At 39.4% G+C, this 18,277-nt stretch overlaps 1 protein-coding gene across 3 annotated transcripts in view; it reads right to left on the bottom strand.

Moving 5' to 3' along the window:
- Positions 1 to 812: 812 nt before the first annotated feature.
- Positions 813 to 18,277, bottom strand: part of CCDC50 (coiled-coil domain containing 50) — a 58,915-nt gene continuing 41,450 nt past the window's right edge. For 2 of the 3 annotated variants that reach the window (XR_014471778.1, XR_014471779.1), the window contains 6 exons: positions 17,965 to 18,009; positions 16,501 to 16,599; positions 12,998 to 13,071; positions 10,748 to 10,863; positions 5,282 to 7,461; positions 813 to 5,075 (listed from right to left, as the gene is read on the bottom strand). Coding sequence is in view for 1 of the 3 variants with exons in the window: in XM_083177547.1 (XP_083033673.1) it covers positions 7,442 to 7,461; positions 10,748 to 10,863; positions 12,998 to 13,071; positions 16,501 to 16,599; positions 17,965 to 18,009 (354 nt within the window). In the remaining 2 variants the exon portion in view is untranslated. Of the gene's footprint in view, positions 7,462 to 10,747; positions 10,864 to 12,997; positions 13,072 to 16,500; positions 16,600 to 17,964; positions 18,010 to 18,277 lie in introns of all 3 variants that reach the window. The other variant, XM_083177547.1, reaches the window with a different exon arrangement.

The following is an 18,277-nucleotide window of genomic DNA, read 5'->3' as shown; positions in this document are numbered from 1 at the left end:
AAAAAGGTCAGAATGCATTAGAAAGACTTTGACAAATTCTTGACACAAGCAAAATTGTGAGAAAAAAAAATGTTAACATGTTTTCATGCTTTATGTTATGTGGACTCCGATCGGGAACGACAAAGTGTGCAGAGGAAGCAGAGAGAGGAAACTGTCCCTAAGCATAACGGGCTACACTAACTGGCAGGGTTTTACATGCTCATGTGTCAACATGTATACCAAAACACCTAAAAAACAATTTTGACCCTCAATGTCAACCTTTTCTAAATGTCGACATAGCACACTGAGCTTTTGTCATTGCTGACCGAGTGCATGTCAACATTTTGCAGTCAGCCTATTGGCTGTCTATCTAGACCAGTGGTAGCCAACCCTAGCCCTCGAGAGCTACCAACAGTTCACATTTTCCAGACAACCTAGCTGCTGCACAGCTGCACTCATTAATCACTGACACATTTTAAAAGATCCACAGATGGAGCTGATTAGCTCACTTGGGATTCTGTGAGGAGACCTGCAAAACATGCACTGTTGGTAGCTCTTGAGGACTAGGGTTGGCTACCCCAGATCTAGACATTAGCTGCAAGCTAATACACACCCAATACAGATGGAGCGATCCTCATCTAGCCCTTTAATATGATTGAGTCATAGGATTACTCTGCTAATCCCCTACTGTATTGTATTGCAGCTGAGAACAATAGGCCTTGGCTCACCATGGCTATCCAGAGACAGCTAGACGAGGATGGCTCCATCTGTATGTCCATGTTTTAAATGAGAAATATATGGGAACTATAACAGTGAAGACTGCAAAGAAACACTGTGTAACCAATAAGATTTATTGAAGACAAGCTACAGATAACATTCAATCATCATTCAGGAGTTCAAATAAAGTAAATGAATACATTCAATACATGATGCTTTGTTTAAAAAAATATTTTGACATATCAAAATATCACATTAGCATGAACAGTCAAAAAATAATTGCATAGATGAATTATTGGAAGTGAGCATTTGATTATTAAAGGAATAGATATGTATTCAACTACCTGAATTCACCGACTGTGCATTATATATTTTAGTGCTTTATTTACATTTTCAGCGACAATCGTTGACCAGTATTTATTTGAATTACACCTGGCTGTATTACATCAGTTGCAAAAACGAAAAGGACTTGTCCATTTAATCGGTTCCTAAACCCAGAAAAGTACAGCATAAAAAGCAACAGATACTCAAGCTTGTCATTTACATATAAAAATGGCACAAGTTACATTCAAAACCTATATGTAACAAAAAATATGAATAAAAATATAGAATATAAAAAATGAATTCCAGATAAATGGTTTACATTTCTGTAGAAGCCATACAAGTGTTATTTATTGCTAAATAGATATTTCTAAGCCGATTACAATGCGTGTAAAAATAAATGCATTACGTATGAATGGTTATACTGTAGCTCAGTTACAGATTCTCCCCCCCCCCAAATAAAAGTTATGCATGTTAAAATTCCTTTTAGGCATTTGTGAGTCACTAGTTCATCACAAAATACAGCAGTCATCTTATACTGTACCATGGGTATGAAAACTTATATAACTTTATAGTTATTCATCAATTTAGAGCAGATGCGTACGTGAAGTACATCCTCACAGACAACAAAATGTAGATTTGGGCGGTGACAGACAATTATGTCACTGGGCAGTTCTCCTAGTTACTATGGACCCAAGTCAGACCTGCTCGCTGGGCTAAGTATGCTCAGAGAGCAGGTAGTCGCTGCCCCGACAAACGCACTCCCCCTGTCACTGAACAGCTGCGAACGTGTCCACAGCCTTGCAAACAGGGGGAAGCCCTAGGACTAGGATTCACTCTGTGCTGCAAAGGCCGTGGGGAGGTGGCCGTTGATGACATCAGCTGCTCTCCCTCCCAACAGCCAGGGAATGTCTGCATATGCTGGTGGATGCTCAGAGAACGCTAGCGGCACGTCCCCAAATGGCTGCAAGGTGTCAATCACCCTGCGAGCAAAGACTAGCCTTTGCTCGCTGCCTTTGGCCAGACAGCTCATGCATCTGCATTGTGTACCGTGCGCATGCGCGGTCATTAGATAATTCGGCGAGCAGGTCTTAATGACCCTATATATCCTACCAACACAAGATGGAATAAAAGAACTAATAATTTTCTGGGCTGATTGTCTTACTTCTATCAAAACATAGGAACTACAATTGATCAAAGTTCTTAGCAGGATCTGGACAAACCTGGTTAACAAATGGCAAAATACAAAATGATTAGGCCGACGTCTGAATCCCGACTGCAGGGCGAACACAAAGAAGCCCCTTGCGGGCTCACTGCGCTTGCCAGGCTGCAGGCTTGGTAGCTCCATTCTCACTCTCTATGGGGGTCGTAGACGAGAGAGGATAACCCATGTAAGTCAGGATCCTGACTGTTGGGCTTTTAACAGTCAGGATTCTGAAGTCAGTCTACTGACCGTTGGAATCCCAAATGTCAGCACCCCAAAACCTGCCATCCAATAATGAATGCACATTAGAGATCTGTAACACACATTGTTACGGGTCTCTAACGACTGGAGTTGGGAAGCATTGCTTTAGTTGATGTCAATGTAGGTAGGCCAATATTTTTGGCCCTGAAATTTCCTCAGTATTGTCAAGAATATGCTTAGCCATTTAAAACCACTTAACTGTGTATGTGTTGTATGGCCTATCGGAGGAATTTAAGGACAGGATAAAGATATGCTAATATTTTATTACAGGCCACATTTTGCCTTCACGATCTTGTATGGCAGACCAACTGCTTCTGGAACGGTTTGTAAAACATTGGTTCTCTTTGGTTTCTATTTTTAAACTATGAACATCCCAACTAAAGCAACCTGATTATCTCAATGCAATAAGTCCCCAAATGACATTATCACAATTTCGCACTAGTAAGAGTAACTGCAAGGCAACCAAGGAGCCAAAGCAAATAGTGGTTTCACCATCATGTTTATATACTGTGCAACAGTTCAATAATTGTCAGCTTTTTATGAAAATGTTGTTTGTGAAGAGAATTTAACTATCTTTCCAAAACATAAATGCAAAAGCCTATTTCAGAAGTTAAAAAGTAAATATACAGTATTTTAATTAAGAAAAAACTATACTGCATACTTTCATGATATACTCTTTAAAAACCCCATGTAAACCCTTCAATTGTTAGTTCTTCGATAAGTCGGGCACAGGGGGACACACGATGAGAGAGAACACACAAATGTATGGTGTATGTACGGACTTAATTAATCTTCTGTAAAACCTACTTCTGATTGTGCCCCGTTACAATAGAACAAAAACTATTGTTTGAGAAAGAAAGAATTTCTATTTTGTAAGACTCCTGCATTACTTACCAGCAGTGAAGGATTGTATTTTGCAAGCTAAACTAATAATCATATAAATGTAAACCCATCCATTATTGGTTTCTTAATGCCTTGGTGATGTAACAAGGTGCAAGTGAATAGAAGAATTGGCTCAGGTTACAAAAGGCAGCTTCATTGTGTGCGTCAGCGATTCTCAACCTCGGTCCTCAAGTACCCCCAAACCGGTCACGTTTTGCAGGTCTCCACACAGAATCACAGGTGAAATTATTCGCTCCACTTGTGATCTTTTAAATGGTGTTCGTGATTAAGGAGTGCACCTGTGCACCTGCCAGGTGACCTGGAAAATGTGCACTGTTGGGGGGTACTTGAGGACCAACGTTGAGAACCATTGGTGTACATCACAGGTAGACATAGGGGTAAATTTACTAAAGCGATGTTGCCGATAGCAGCCAAAAAGGTTTTGTCAGTCATTTTCTAAAAGGTGCTAGATACAGAATTAGAATCGGTTTGGTTGTTTTTGGCAACATCTCTAAACCTGCCCTTTAGTAATTATAGCCCTTACGGTCTAAACAATCGAATATACATTGTCACTGCATATTAAATTCCATTTGTCTTGGAGTCATCACAACTATTATGCTGCCTTTCTACAATTACATTTTATGATTCAACTGGATAATGTGATGCTTTCACTATTATAGCCTTAAAAAGGATGTTCCTGGTTGCAATCTGGGCATTACACACATTTTACATACGAATACAAAACCGTGGCCAAGGCCCATTCATTCCTGCTTTATAGTGCAATTTTTTTTGGCACAAACCAAAATTCCTTTAGATAGATAAACCGGAACAATACCGGCAAAACAGGTCACACCTGTTAACAGTACTTTTTACAGATACAGGTTGAGTATCCCATATCCAAAATGCTCGGGACCAGGAGAATTTTGGATAACGGATTATTCCGTATTTCGGAATATTTTAATATTTCAAGGATGTATTTTGAAGTATCTTGCATTTATGCTGTATAAACACATCAAGCACATGAAATGCACACAAATATATTTTATTTGTTAAAAAAACAAGATTTCAAAACATGAAATAAAATTTGTGTACTTTTTCAGATATTGAATTTGAATGCAAAGCTATAATTTTCTTGTACATATATAGTGCCAGTTACAAATCATTCCCTCAGTAGTGCTGTTACAGATGTCCCCAGTGAGTTTTTAGCAAAAAAAAATTTTTTTTTAAACTTTCTGGAATGCATGGTTTTTGGAATAATTCGGATAACGGATATTCGGATACGGGATACTCAACCTGTATACAACTTCAGTGCAATCATTTTAACAGTGGGCCCACATGACAAATTTAACCACACATTATCTTTTATAAAATGATAATTGTATTTGCCTAAGCAGACATAAGGACTACCTACATCCACAATTAAAAACACACCAAATTGAAACCTATTGCTACAAGCAATATTAATCAATATTTCATAAAATGGGTACTGACATTATAAAAAGTTAAGCTACATATTGTCTATAGGTCTCTTCCAAAAGCAAAACTTTACACACAGTTGCCGGCATCATTACAGGTTACAATTAATGCCCTGAGTTCATGAACACTTGCGATAATCATATTAAATATGCCCATTTAAAAAAATCATTAATTAGCAAGAACTGTGCCTTCATTGTCACATTAAATGTAACGTGCACCACATAAATCATAGTGACTGTCTAGTGCTGGGGTAGCCAACCCTAGTCCTCGAGAGCTACCAACAGTGCATGTTTTGCAGGTCTCCTCACAGAATCACAAGTGAGCTAATTAGCTCCATCTGTGTATCTTTTAAAATGTGCCAGTGATTAATGAGTGCAGCAGCTAGGTTGTCTGGAAAATGTGAACTGTTGGTAGCTCTCGAGGGCTAGGGTTGGCTACCACTGGTCTAGTGCACCAGACAGAATTATCTTCTTTTCTAGTGCCGATAAGGAGTTATATTTTTATTTTTTATAATTTGATAAAAATGTAACATAAAAAACAAAACAAAAAAAAGGAATAATTTCACGGGGAGAATTACCAATGCAGTAAAGACAAACTGACCCTAAATTAACTAGATAACAAATAGTGGTAATCTACTTTAAAAAGGGGAAATGTTGCAGCATATAAGTATTCATCAAAGATCCTAAACCCTCATGCTGGTTAAAAATACATAATAAACATGACAATAGACTGGCTCACATTATAACAGTAACAATAAATATGATTCAAAAATATAAAAAAATACATGATATTCTGCAGCTTTCATTCACAAAACCTGGCTGCTCAGAGGATACATAAACTTAAGAGTGTACAAAATGAAGATAAAAAAATGGCACTTTGTTATATTTCATCTACCTGTTCATACATTGTGCAGTTTGTAATCTTAACACTGGATATTTGTTTATGAGGAGACAACACACAATGACAAAAATACTACAGCATTGGCTGGGTGTGGCAAGCAGAGCTTTCCTGAGGAGATACAAATGAGAAGTCTTTATGACTGAGCAAACCACTAGTTTTGTGCTAAACCAAGCAAATAGCTGGCTAAGGAGAGCAGTGCCCCTCTGATGTATTGTACAGTATAAATCTTTCCCCTGCTGTATAATGCAGCCGGGCTGTTGTGTGGTCACATCTGCCATAGGGCCAGATGTATCCAGCTTCAAAGAGTCATAATCAACCTGTCATGTTTCAAACCAAGCCTGTAACTTGCCAGTTAGGAGCAGATTGACTGGTTGTTCATCACTCCATTTTATTTTTAAAGCTGGATACATTTGACCCATAATGAGCAATATGGAAAATGTTGCTCAGCTACATCGGGGGTAACAATGCTTGGTTATCTCTTAAGCTTTGTACACACTAGATAACCTATGTATCAAGCTGATGGCAGAAGCAACGGAATAATATATTGTGCGGTCCATACACTCCGTTGTGGTGAACGACCTACTGTATATATATCCCCCCCCCACAGCATCCAAATGCATGGGCTTGTCTGCAACAGCTTCAGATTAAACAGCATGTAGGGTTGACCTGAAGGGGCAACAGATGACCTACGGAAGTGTGCAAATAGTGCGTACACACTGGACAATTTGAACGATTGGTTGCTCTGGTCTGTCAGAAATCGGCCAAACATTCAAACTATCCTCTAGGGCAGGCTTGTCCAACGTTGGCCCTCCAGATGTTGTGAAACTACACATCCCAGCATGCTTTGCCACAGTTTTGCTATTCGAGAATGCTAAAACTATTGCAAAGCATGCTGGGATGTGTCGTTTCACAACATCTGGAGGGCCAACGTTGGACATGCCTGCTTTAGGGTGTACCCAGCTTTACACACAAGCATATTCTGGATTAAACTTGATTTTAAGTAGCAAACATAGAACAAAGGTCAGAAGGTATATTTCCTATGTGCTAGCATATTACAGCCATTAATATCGTTCACATTTCAAGTGACATAAACACATATCATCATAAGATAACGTCTGATTATGATATATGTTTTCTGGGACAAAATGCAACAGTGAAACGCTTACAGTGGATGAGCAACCTAGCCACCACTGGCTGTGCCTTAGTGATGGCACTAGTTAAACAATAAGCTGCACTGTCATTTAGGCGACATGTCTTGAGTAAAATTGATATGTCCACTACTATATATAGACTGTAAGCAGTCTTAAACTAGATGTCTAAGTTAATCATATATTAAGCTGCTTTGCAGAATGACAGCCACACTGGCTGGATCACATCAGTGTTGTAAATAGCATTATCGAACAGTTGTGGCAAACAGAACAATGCTCTAATTTTGTATTATGCCTAACAGTGTTGCTTTTGGATCTAAATGTCAATATGCGGTTGTAGTCATGTTTTCAACATGTTTAGACAATTCCAACTTTGCCCGCTGCTTAGGGCCAGATAATGTTGGACGTTTGTCATTTGGGTAGACAAAAGACTGACAGGACATGGGGAGGGGAAAGGGCCTTGAAGCTTCAGCCAAGGTCAAGGGAAAAAACACAGACTTTCTTGAGATTTCCTAGAAGCTTGTGAGCATCATTGGCTTTATGGATCCATATCTCATGGCTTGTAATGGGAGCCTGAAAAGAGAGAAGCACAAGGCAGTACTGCTTTAGATCTTAAATGTGAGAAGTCATGGTATCTTACTACTGAATAGCTGCCCAGGAACACACAAGCAATTCAAATACCCGAACAGGAAGACGGTAAGTCTAGGAAAAACGTCATATCTGAATTTAATAAAAACAAATTTATCTGTTATGGTTTAATAGGACAACCAAGTTTTTTGCATTTCACACGACATCGATTTAGCTGGTAACAACTTCATATTTCACTGGTCATTCAAGAGGACTGATTAATGTGTGGATGGAATTACACAGCCGCAAGGAAGCAGGTTGAAGCTCAACGCGTTTGTACTGCACTCAGATCTGGCTAATGATACTGCGCTCAGGTCTGGCTAAAGGGCCCCATATATCAGCAATCACAATTAATGGATTTCCAGATCCAGGGATTTTTTGGCCAGATAAATGGATTTTACAATCTATCTGACTTTGCCCACACATTACAGATTTATTTCAGTGATCGGCACATTTTTCCATCTAAAGATTGCATCTTCAGATCTGGAAATTGCCCAATCTATTGACATTTCAGCTGTTCATAATGTAAATAGATGAAGAAGATGAATTGGGAATGCCCACACATATAAAAAAGATCTGCAGATAATACCAGATTATTAAACATGTTTAAAAACCTATCGATTGGCGATTTTGATTGGGATTGCCAAAAGGGGGAGCCAACACATCTAAAATTAATTGTGGCAATCATCTCCATATCTGAAAATTGTCACAATTAATTGCTGATGTATGGGGCCCTTAATGCTGGTGTTAAGCGTCAACTGAATCAAATTAAATGTTTAAACATATGAACTGCTGGAATATGTGGACTGGGTGAATTTAACGGCCAGTCATGAACAGTAGCTTTGCCGTGGGATTAAAACCAGTGATTACTTTTCTTATAAAAAGGTATGCTATGTAATAAATTAGAATAGGACTGCTTTCAATTGGTCTATGACTTTAGCTTTCAATTGACCCATGATGCTTCAGGCAGTGCAAGTGTACAAAAACAAATGACCGAGTCCGCCCATATTACCTACAGCACGGACTAAAAACACCAATTTACACGCATAAGTAAGGTTTGTTCCTGATGGTACACAATGCAGCAATGGCAGCTTTTTTGGATAATTTATAATGCTTATAATTAGTTGAGCAAAAGGAGAAAGAAAACCATGAAATCCTTTTATAAATGAAAAAATATATATAAATTTGGAAATAGCTAGTGCACAGATGTTACTATAAACCCATTGAAAACAAAAACTGTTGACAAACGGAGGTCCCAAAGCTTGGTGGACCCGTCACTTCCCAGACTTATTTTGCTTACATGGGAGAGAAATAAGAAAGAAACAAAGAACCACAAGTACAGATAAAGCTGCTGTATAGGGGAGTGTGTAAAGCTCCGTATTTAAATGTATGTAGAAAAAAAGGGAATATACAGCACTGGGGTTTGACTGAATAAAAACGGTCACAATTTATCAGTTAAATGCATTTATTACATATCAAAACAAAGCATGACAATACAAAAAATGTGAGAATTCTTAAAAAAAAATTGGGAGAATAAAAAAATGGAATAAAAAAAAATGTGAAAAAAACACGTAAAGGCATTTTAAAAATCAGTCTTTGCTAGCATGAATTGCTCCAGTGAATAAATATATTATAGCAGCAGTTCATATGCACCAGTGTTGATTATATAATTACCAGAGATGAATTTTGGTATATACGTCTCCTATACTTGGAGGAACTTTGAAAAGGTCCCGGAGATTACTGCATGTAAAGCTGAGGTTGTGGAATCCTGTATTTAGAAGAGCCGGTCCGGAAGTGTGGTATACCAAAGGTGCAAACTGGAGCAAGGCAGGTTGAAGCTCAATGCGTTTCATCAGGAGCAATAATGACTGGTACATAGACAAACAAATTCATAAATATAGATAATCAAATGTATGCACAGGAGGAAAAATTTGAATTGGTAATTAGCAGCTAATCAACAGTAAAACACAAATGTATACCTTATAGCAATAAAGTGTCAATAAAGTTGTATATCACGTGACCGGAGTTGGTTACATGATGCAGGAAGTGGACAGAAAATATTAAACATATGGACAAAACAATGATCTAGAACACACTACTGAGAAATAGTCACTATGCCTGGGTTAGGGCTTTATTGATAATAGAGGAGATGCTGTGATCCATAGCGCTGAATAGCCTCCACTGCGGCGATGCATCTCAGTACAGCCGCCGTGGTTGTCAGAAGTATCGTCCGGGGAGCATTAGAGCTGGTTGGCGGATATATATATATATATATATATATATATATATATATATATATATATACATACATACATATACACACACACTATTAACCGCATGGTTGGCAGATATCTGCCAACCATGCGGTTAATAGCATATACATCCGCCAACCAGCTCCCTACCCTTGGACATCACTTCCGCCAATCACGGCGGCTGTACTGAGACGCATTGCCGCAGTGGTGGCTATTCAGCGCTATGGATCACAGCCTCTCCTCTATTATCAATAAAGCCCTAACCCAGGCATAGTGATTATTTCTCAGTAGTGTGTTCTAGATCATTGTTTTGTCCATATGTTTAATATTTTCTGTCCACTTACTGCATCACGTGATATACAACTTTATTGCTATAAGGCATACATTTATGTGTTTTACTGTTGATTAGCTGCTAATTACCGCTTCAAAAATTTCCTCCTGTGCATACATTTGATTATCTATATTTATGAATGCTTGTTTGTCTATTTTAATGCATTAAACCCCAACCGCACCTGGGAATGATCTCCCAATTAAATGAGGAATATATATATATCTCTCTCTATCTATCTATCTATCTATCTATCTATCTATCCATCCCTGCCTCTTGCCACAGAGTAAATCTGGATCCGTATGCTAGGTAATCTGCGGGACCTTTTCAAAGTTCCTCCAAGTATAGGAGACGTATATACCAAACTTCCTCTCTGGTAATTATATAATCAACAATGGTGCATATGAACTGCTGCTATAATCATTTATTCACTGGAGCAATTCATGCTAGCAAAGACTGATTTTTTAAATCCCTTTACGTGTTTTTTTTTTCACTTTTTTTATTCCCCAATTTTTTAGAGAATTCTCTAATTATGTGTATTGTCCTGCTTTGTTTTAATATGTAATAAATGCATTTAACTGATAAAATGTGACCTTTTTTATTTAAACCCCAACACTGTATATTCCCATTTTTTATTATTTTGCTTACATACCTTTATGAGAGGACTGAGACTTTGAACTGGATCGCGGGGAGTTATGAGAGACACGGTTTTTGTAATCATGATCATAGTCATTATCGTTCTCTTCATCTGGAGGGGGAGGAAGAGGCCTGTGCAACAAAGTACAATTAGCTTAACAGACACATGGCATTGTCCAAAAGTGTAATGGAATCACAGCAACAGGAGAAAACCACTGTCAGCATAATATTTGGCACCAATAGACATTCATATATAGCCCCGCTCATCATTTCTGCACCACAGCAGCTCGTGCCTGTGTGGAGTGCCAATGTCATCGCCGCTCAATGCGTTTCTATGAGTCGTTGGAGTAAATTAGATGCACACCTGTGGCAAAGGGATCACGCCAATCGGCACGTCACACGTGATGATTGATGCGACAATTAAGAGCATGGCTACATCTATATAATGTGAAACTAAAGTATGTTGTAGGCAGCAGTGATTACACCCTTATATAATCATGTTCCAAAATTCCTAGGTAAACTGTATATCTAGTTTTCATTACACAGTCATTTTAAAAATGAGTATTACATAGGTATCACTTCATATACAGTTTCTTACTATAGCTGCTGTATGTTCTAGAGTTGTACAGAGGTGCACCTCATACACCTATCCTTTATGTGCTGTAAGGTGCAAGCTGCAACTTAGAAGCTCTGGCACATGTAGCGACTCCCCCCGATATGCATCTGAACTCACTAAACATGTCCTAAGTAGCTAACAATGTTTCAAGTACTTGGGGATTTTTTTGCCTCAAAGGAATTTAGCATAATGATGCATGCATGTTGCACATTGCTTTTGCATATCATATAGTGTGTACGGGGAACGCATATTGCCCGCAACTTGTAAGTATCCTGACTGACACTATCTTTAGTCATATTCAATTAGACTCCGGGTTTATCACTAATTACCACACCGGTCTGATCCAATTAGCTGGGATTCCCACAAGGGTATACTTTCCCTTGGAGCTTCAGAAGGATTCAGTATTGAATCCCGGCGGTCGGGATCCCGGCGTTCAGAATCCCGACGCCGGAATCCCGACAGCCGAAATGCCGACAAGGGGGGGACGTGGATCGCCCCCCCTTGCGGGCTCGCTGCGCTCGCCACGCAGCGGGCCCGGTGCGCTCGCCACGCAGCGGGCCCGGTGCCTCGCTACGCTCGGCACACTAATTTATTCTCCCTCCAGGGGTGTCGTGGACACCCCAGGAGGGAGAATGTGTCGGCATTTCAGCGGTCGGGATTCCGGCGTCGGGATTCTGAACGCCGGGATCCCGACCGCCGGGATTTTAACTGCATCCCCTTCAGAAGCTGCATGGAAAATTCAGCAGAATCAGGGGTTCACATGCAGGAAAAAACAGATTCTGTAGGTTTACGCTGACCCAGCGAATTTCTGCATTGTTATTACCCCCCCACTTCCCACAGTATTGAGGGGCAACATGTGGCTACCCACTGGCTGGGTAGCCACAGCAAAATCAACATGTTAGGAAACTCTGACTTCTGCCATTTTTGTGTAGGAATAGGCAAATCCAGTGTTTCCAACATGTCAGATGTTGCTCATAATCAGACACATTAATTGGCAAAACACAGGATTTTGCAGATAAATTGTTGATGTATGAGTCCCTTTATTCCATGGAGAAAACCCAATTAGCAATACTATCTAAAGCCCTGTACACACTCTGCGATTTAGACTATTATTGCGGCTAAATAGTCACAGGAGCATGCGTAGCTAAAATTTGCAGGTTGCTGGTGAACAATACACGGTGCACCAGCAACCAGAGATTTCTAGTCAAAATGAGGTAGAGACAGAATTGCTTGCAATTTGTAGCCAAAATTTCTGGTCACTGATGAAAACTGTACACGGAGCAATATGATCAATGAGCAATATATAGCCGAGATATATTAAGCCAAAATTGCTCAGTGACCATATTGTACAGTGTGTACACACCTTTAGTAACACAATGCAGCTACTTGAAAAATAATGCCTCTACATACAGCCGATGTGCCTGCAGCACAGACCTGGGATGTTCTAAAACGAACACTAAACTGTAAGCTGTAGGAAGAGCGGGTACCCCATCAGCTGCCTCTCCATCCCTGTCACACTGTAGCAAAGTGACCGATCCACATATAAGAAAATTCCAGTGTCAATCACCATTTTGTAGCCCCATTCAAAACATGCATTCTCTTCTGCAACACAGCCATTCAAATGTTGTTGTCCAAAACGCTTATTTATACCTGTATGGCTTATCATTTCTGGAACGGTGCAGCTCATCCCTTGACCGTGACTGACCATGTTCATTTGCGTTTAGCTACAGATTTAAAAAATGAAAACAAAAAAGAAAACAAAGAAAGAACATAATTGGCACTTTAAAGTGCGGGCCCACAATGCATCACATACTGTACAAGAGTCCACCTACATGTCAGGCTGTTGCTCTGGTTCTGCACATGTAAAATGCACATTGGAAATTTAAAAAAGTTTCATTTATGACCACAACCTTTATGCATTCTGTATTTTGTCTAAAATACTTTGAGGTTTAGCTTACTTTATTACTTCGATACAGTACTGTTAAGGAGCCCATACACGGTCCGTTGTGGACTGGCTCCATTCTGTACTATGTGATGCGCGCTCCCGCGCATCACATAGTACGGTACAAAAAGTATGTGCTGCACATACTTTTTGTACTAGGTACACATCGTATCGGATCGCAGTGCATGCACAATGCATGCGATCCGATGCGATGTGTACTTTGAAAGTACAAAACGGACCGGAAAAATGGACCGTGTATGGGCAGCTACATGCCTTATTCATTTAGGACACTAATTATTTGACCCTGAACACGTTAGAGACAATGAAGTATGGCTAAACATTCTGCAATGAAGTGCAACTTTGCAAAATGCACCCCATTAAAAAGTGTATAACTGGTTCTCCAGCAACTGATTTCAGGGAAGGAAACCTGCTTTACACTCTTCTGTGACAGTGAATGTTTGTGTAAAGCATCCTCAATACCCCTTGATTAGAACACTACACACACAAAATAATCTTGTTTCTCATGTTGGAGAAAAAGCTCAGCCCTACTCCTGATCCATACACTGCAAAGAACGCCAAGCACCTTGTATCATACTGAAATCTCCGTACCATCACAACTGTGTCTGTACATCCATGCACTTCCCTGCAGAAATGTGTAATTACACTAAAGTAACAGGAGATCACAAGAAAGCATTTGCTCATTGGTTGAATGATTTCTGCATTTGTAACATGTCCAGCATGAGCCTCACAGCAGCTAGGAGTTATGTTCTCCAGGAAGGGTTTTTAAAATGTTACACCAGATAGTAGGCACTCTTCCCATCTGAGTTTACTTGATGGTCTCTGCTAATTCTTCCTTGGTTTATCTTCCATGCCGACACTGTAACGAGCAAAGACTAAATCCATTTTCTGTAGGGATTAGTATTTGTTTATGAATTCATTTGTGAATTTTTTGATGACTTGTATCATAGATCTAGAACCTACCCTGCGTATCCATGGCATTTTCCAACTCTAGCAAACAAACAGGCTGTGCCTTTTGGTATTATTTCTATTAGTAACATATGTAGAAGCTTGTATACAAGTCCTTCTTCCAGGCACACCCTAATATCAGATGCCTTATCAAGGTTTGTCAACATATTACCTGTGCCACGGCATTGTGCCAAAATAACTGCGTAAGTCAGTTACTTAATGACTCACAGAGCTCAGCTGGCGAGTGTCATTCCCTTTCACTCTGCCACCTAATTCTATATTCCCCTGGAAGAGCGGAGCACAGAGCACATGTACAGATGTGTCCTCATAGATTTAGGCTTTCTTTACGCAAGAGGTCTGGTGCGATTCTCACATTCTCAGATTTGTAACTTGCAGGTAGTATACTAGGTCGTTAGGATTTGTTTTTCTGTTGCAAAGGAATATAAAGTCAGATAAAGGGTAATCATGCATGCACCGGTCACTCATGTCACACCTGTCTATTTCCTTTTTTACACAGGTTACATATTTTCTCAATTTTGGGTCCTTCCTTGCTTATAATCAACTACTGTAGGTAATTCAAATTAGTATTTTGTAGCAAAGGAATTGGGGTACAGTAAAATGTTGCAAATCAAGAATGCATAGCGAGGGTCACTTGTATTGCATCTGTTTGTTATATTTTTTTATCCAAGATTATGTATTTTTCCCGTAGTTCATTTATAGTGCGATAGCTTTAATGAAGAACCTAGACAAAGCCCTAGACACTTGAAATCTGATGCTGAAGCAAGCTACTGCCCATTCCTCTCCAGATGGCAGCACAGTTGTGAGACTGCACAAATAGAAATCTGGATATTAGGTGCCCATACACTAGTAACATTTATTTTCAGATCTGGCTGGTTGCAACAAAAACATGGTTATGGATGAGTGACAGTTTGTCAGTTTTCCAAGCAAATGGTCAACTGTCATTTGCTCTCATCCATAACCAGGTTTTTATTCCAACCAGACAGATCTGCAGATAAATCTGCGTGTGTATGGCCACCTTTACAGTCCATGCTGCATTCCATCTTCATCATCTGGTACACTGGGGCTTCCCCTTGGACCATTACAGCAGTGCATGGGAAGAGGTACATTTACAATATTTACATAATAGCATGTGGACGGCAGTATGTGATGGCTTCATTTTAGCTTTGTGCCCAACCTTCTACATCATTTTCATTACAAATATAAATCTAAAAATGTATTAGTGGGAATTTTTGGGGTGCTGCCAAGGTATGTAGTAAGACCAAACTCTATTCAGATACTGCACCAAGTGATTTAAGCAGTCATTGCTGGTGCCATCTGTATTCCTCTGCGCCTCCACTGTTACAGCAGAATTGGACAGAGAGCAATGGCCCTGGCGCTATTTTCAGTAGCAACTCCACTGTAGTAACAGTCTTCCATAACGATAAATAGTGAATGACTATTACAGCTGTCAGCAGATGACCACTTGTCAAAATTTGGGGTTTGCGCCTTTCACGGTCTCTCATAAGAGCGGTAAACCAACAGTACATGCACAGTATTGCTAGTCGCTGATGTCTGCTTTATAACTGTAGGCTGATAGTGCTGCTATCTTAATGTCCCTGAATGGGTCTGTGGGTATCTGTCTTTGCGCTTCAGTATTTGGGATGACAGGAAAAAAAAGTTACAGGAAAGATTAGTGCTGAATACTAATCCGGCATCGTAGCCATAAAACATTACTGTTTTATAAGCCATTAGGGCCCATATACAGGCTAGATAATTGTGACCTGAGCACAAATGAATACACAAATGAACCACACATGTTCAGTCAGAGTAGACAGAACAATCCAGTTCCTGTGGGGAACAAATAATGCCGTTGGCTGATGAACACCCACAGTGTTCCCAGTGATCACAGACATCCCATCCATATTTTCTGCCAGTCCTTAACAGATGTTAATCGTCAGTCAACACATGCAGTAATGGCTAATTTAACCAATTAGTATAATAATTAAAAAGGCCACCTAAATTGCTATTAATAAAAGGTATGTAAATGATCTGCTCATACAAACAGTTACGGCTCTTTTATGACTAAAATAAAATAAAAGTTTGAGACATGAAAACTGGTCTTACATGTAACTGCCCCATGGCACATCTGTATATCTCCTATAAACTTTCAGGACTTTCTTCGTGCTGCACCCACTCTGTGGAATGCCCTCCCAAACAAAAAAGCAGCAAATCTGAGTGTACTCACCTCCAACTCCTCAGGTCTCCTACCATCTGACGTTTTATCGCGTCCTTTAGATTTCTTATGTGATTTTTCCTCTCTCTCCATTAACCAGCGTGCTATTTCCTAGATGACAATTATTTCATTTGTGTTAAAGGGTATTCTTTGGGCATTGTGTGTGCATATTAAAAAAAAAAAAAAAATATATATATATATATATATATATATATATATATATATACATATACACATACATACATACATACATACATACACACACACACATATATATATATACACACACACACATACACCTAATGATGCTCCCTCCCATACCACTGTGTCCCCTAATGTAGCTGCTGTGGTGTGTGAGAGCACCCAAACGGAGCTCTGTTGGCAGCCATCTACTGGCTTCCGGCGCACCATAGTGGTGAAGAGCAGCGTTAGCCTATTATATATCAGTGACATGTGGGGAGGTAAATGGCTGAGGAGGTACTGGCACTATATGGGTTGATGCATGCATCATACAAAGGCAGTAAATACTGCTGGCAAGTGGATGAGTTTTGATCAGAGATGTGCGGCCAAAGGTCAGCAGGGAGGCAGTGCCTCATCGGTCAGACTTTACTACAGAATTTGGTGATAAAGGATTGGAATAATACCAAGAACATATTTATAATATTTGTATTTTTCATACCATTTATATAATGCAAGCTTGTTGCACCAAAGTAAAAGAACATAATGCAGAGTTTATTTTTTTTCTTATAAACACAAATTAGATACTGTACAGCCTAATAGTTGTCAATGTTTTAATCAGAACAGAAATTTTGGGGGAAATTTTTTTTTTAAATGGAAAATAAATTAGGAGGATAGAAGTCCAAACCCCAGCCCAAAAAAATTATGATTTTCATTCTATAAACAACAAAAAAAAAGCGGTAAAGTGAAAAATACATTTAGTATTATTACTACTGTAGTTATTTGAGGCGCTCTCCCACCCCTTCATCAGTTGGCAAGGCTACCATGCTGCCAACACCACTCGGAGATTGAAGAACGATGAGCCCACTGCTTAAAAGATGCTATTCATGCATTTTACAGCAGCGTCAATGCTGCTCCTCATTGTCAATGATAACAATGGGGCTTAACTCCACCTGGAAGTCCCCAAGTGTGCTGCTATCACTTTCTTCACACTTCTCTGTAATTTAGACAAGTGTCACTAATCACCATCCTTCAGAAGCAAATGCATGTTTTTATTTTTATTGGGGGGGGGGGGGGGGTGGTGTGTGTGTTTGTAAATCATTGGACGGGTAATGTCAGATCAAGCTAAACTAAAGTTTCCATAGGCATATTTGCAGATTTCTTCTTTTGATTTCTCATTTTGAATTGTCTTGTTAAACTCCCTAGTTCTGCTAAGAACGTACTGAAGTAGTAATGAGCATTTTGTGTTTCCAGTTGGGTCACTTATAATGTTATTATGTTTCCAGTTTGATCACCTACCTCATCTTGCGCCATTTGTGCTGCTCTGTAATCCACAGCATTGACCTGGAGGATATAAATAAATGATACAAAAGCACACTTCAATTTGGTTAAACATCAAAGTGACGATATACTGAACGCAAACAAAAAACAGCATAGATCATACTTGTTCCCTTACGTCAGCTAAGATGAATTAATTAACCAGAAAATTGAATTGCAAGACCATAACTGAAAAAGCATTGATTCTCTCAGACGTCAAGGCAGCATTTACAACAATCACTGACGAATGGACCACTGGAATTTGACAATTCAAGGTTCTTTGTACTGTGACATA

This window comes from Crinia signifera, chromosome 3 (assembly GCF_055691185.1).
Source record: "Crinia signifera chromosome 3, ASM5569118v1, whole genome shotgun sequence".
In the NCBI taxonomy this organism is placed as follows: domain Eukaryota; kingdom Metazoa; phylum Chordata; class Amphibia; order Anura; family Myobatrachidae; genus Crinia; species Crinia signifera.
Note: the sequence above shows the minus strand (reverse complement) of the source record. Positions and strands in the feature narration are given on the sequence as shown.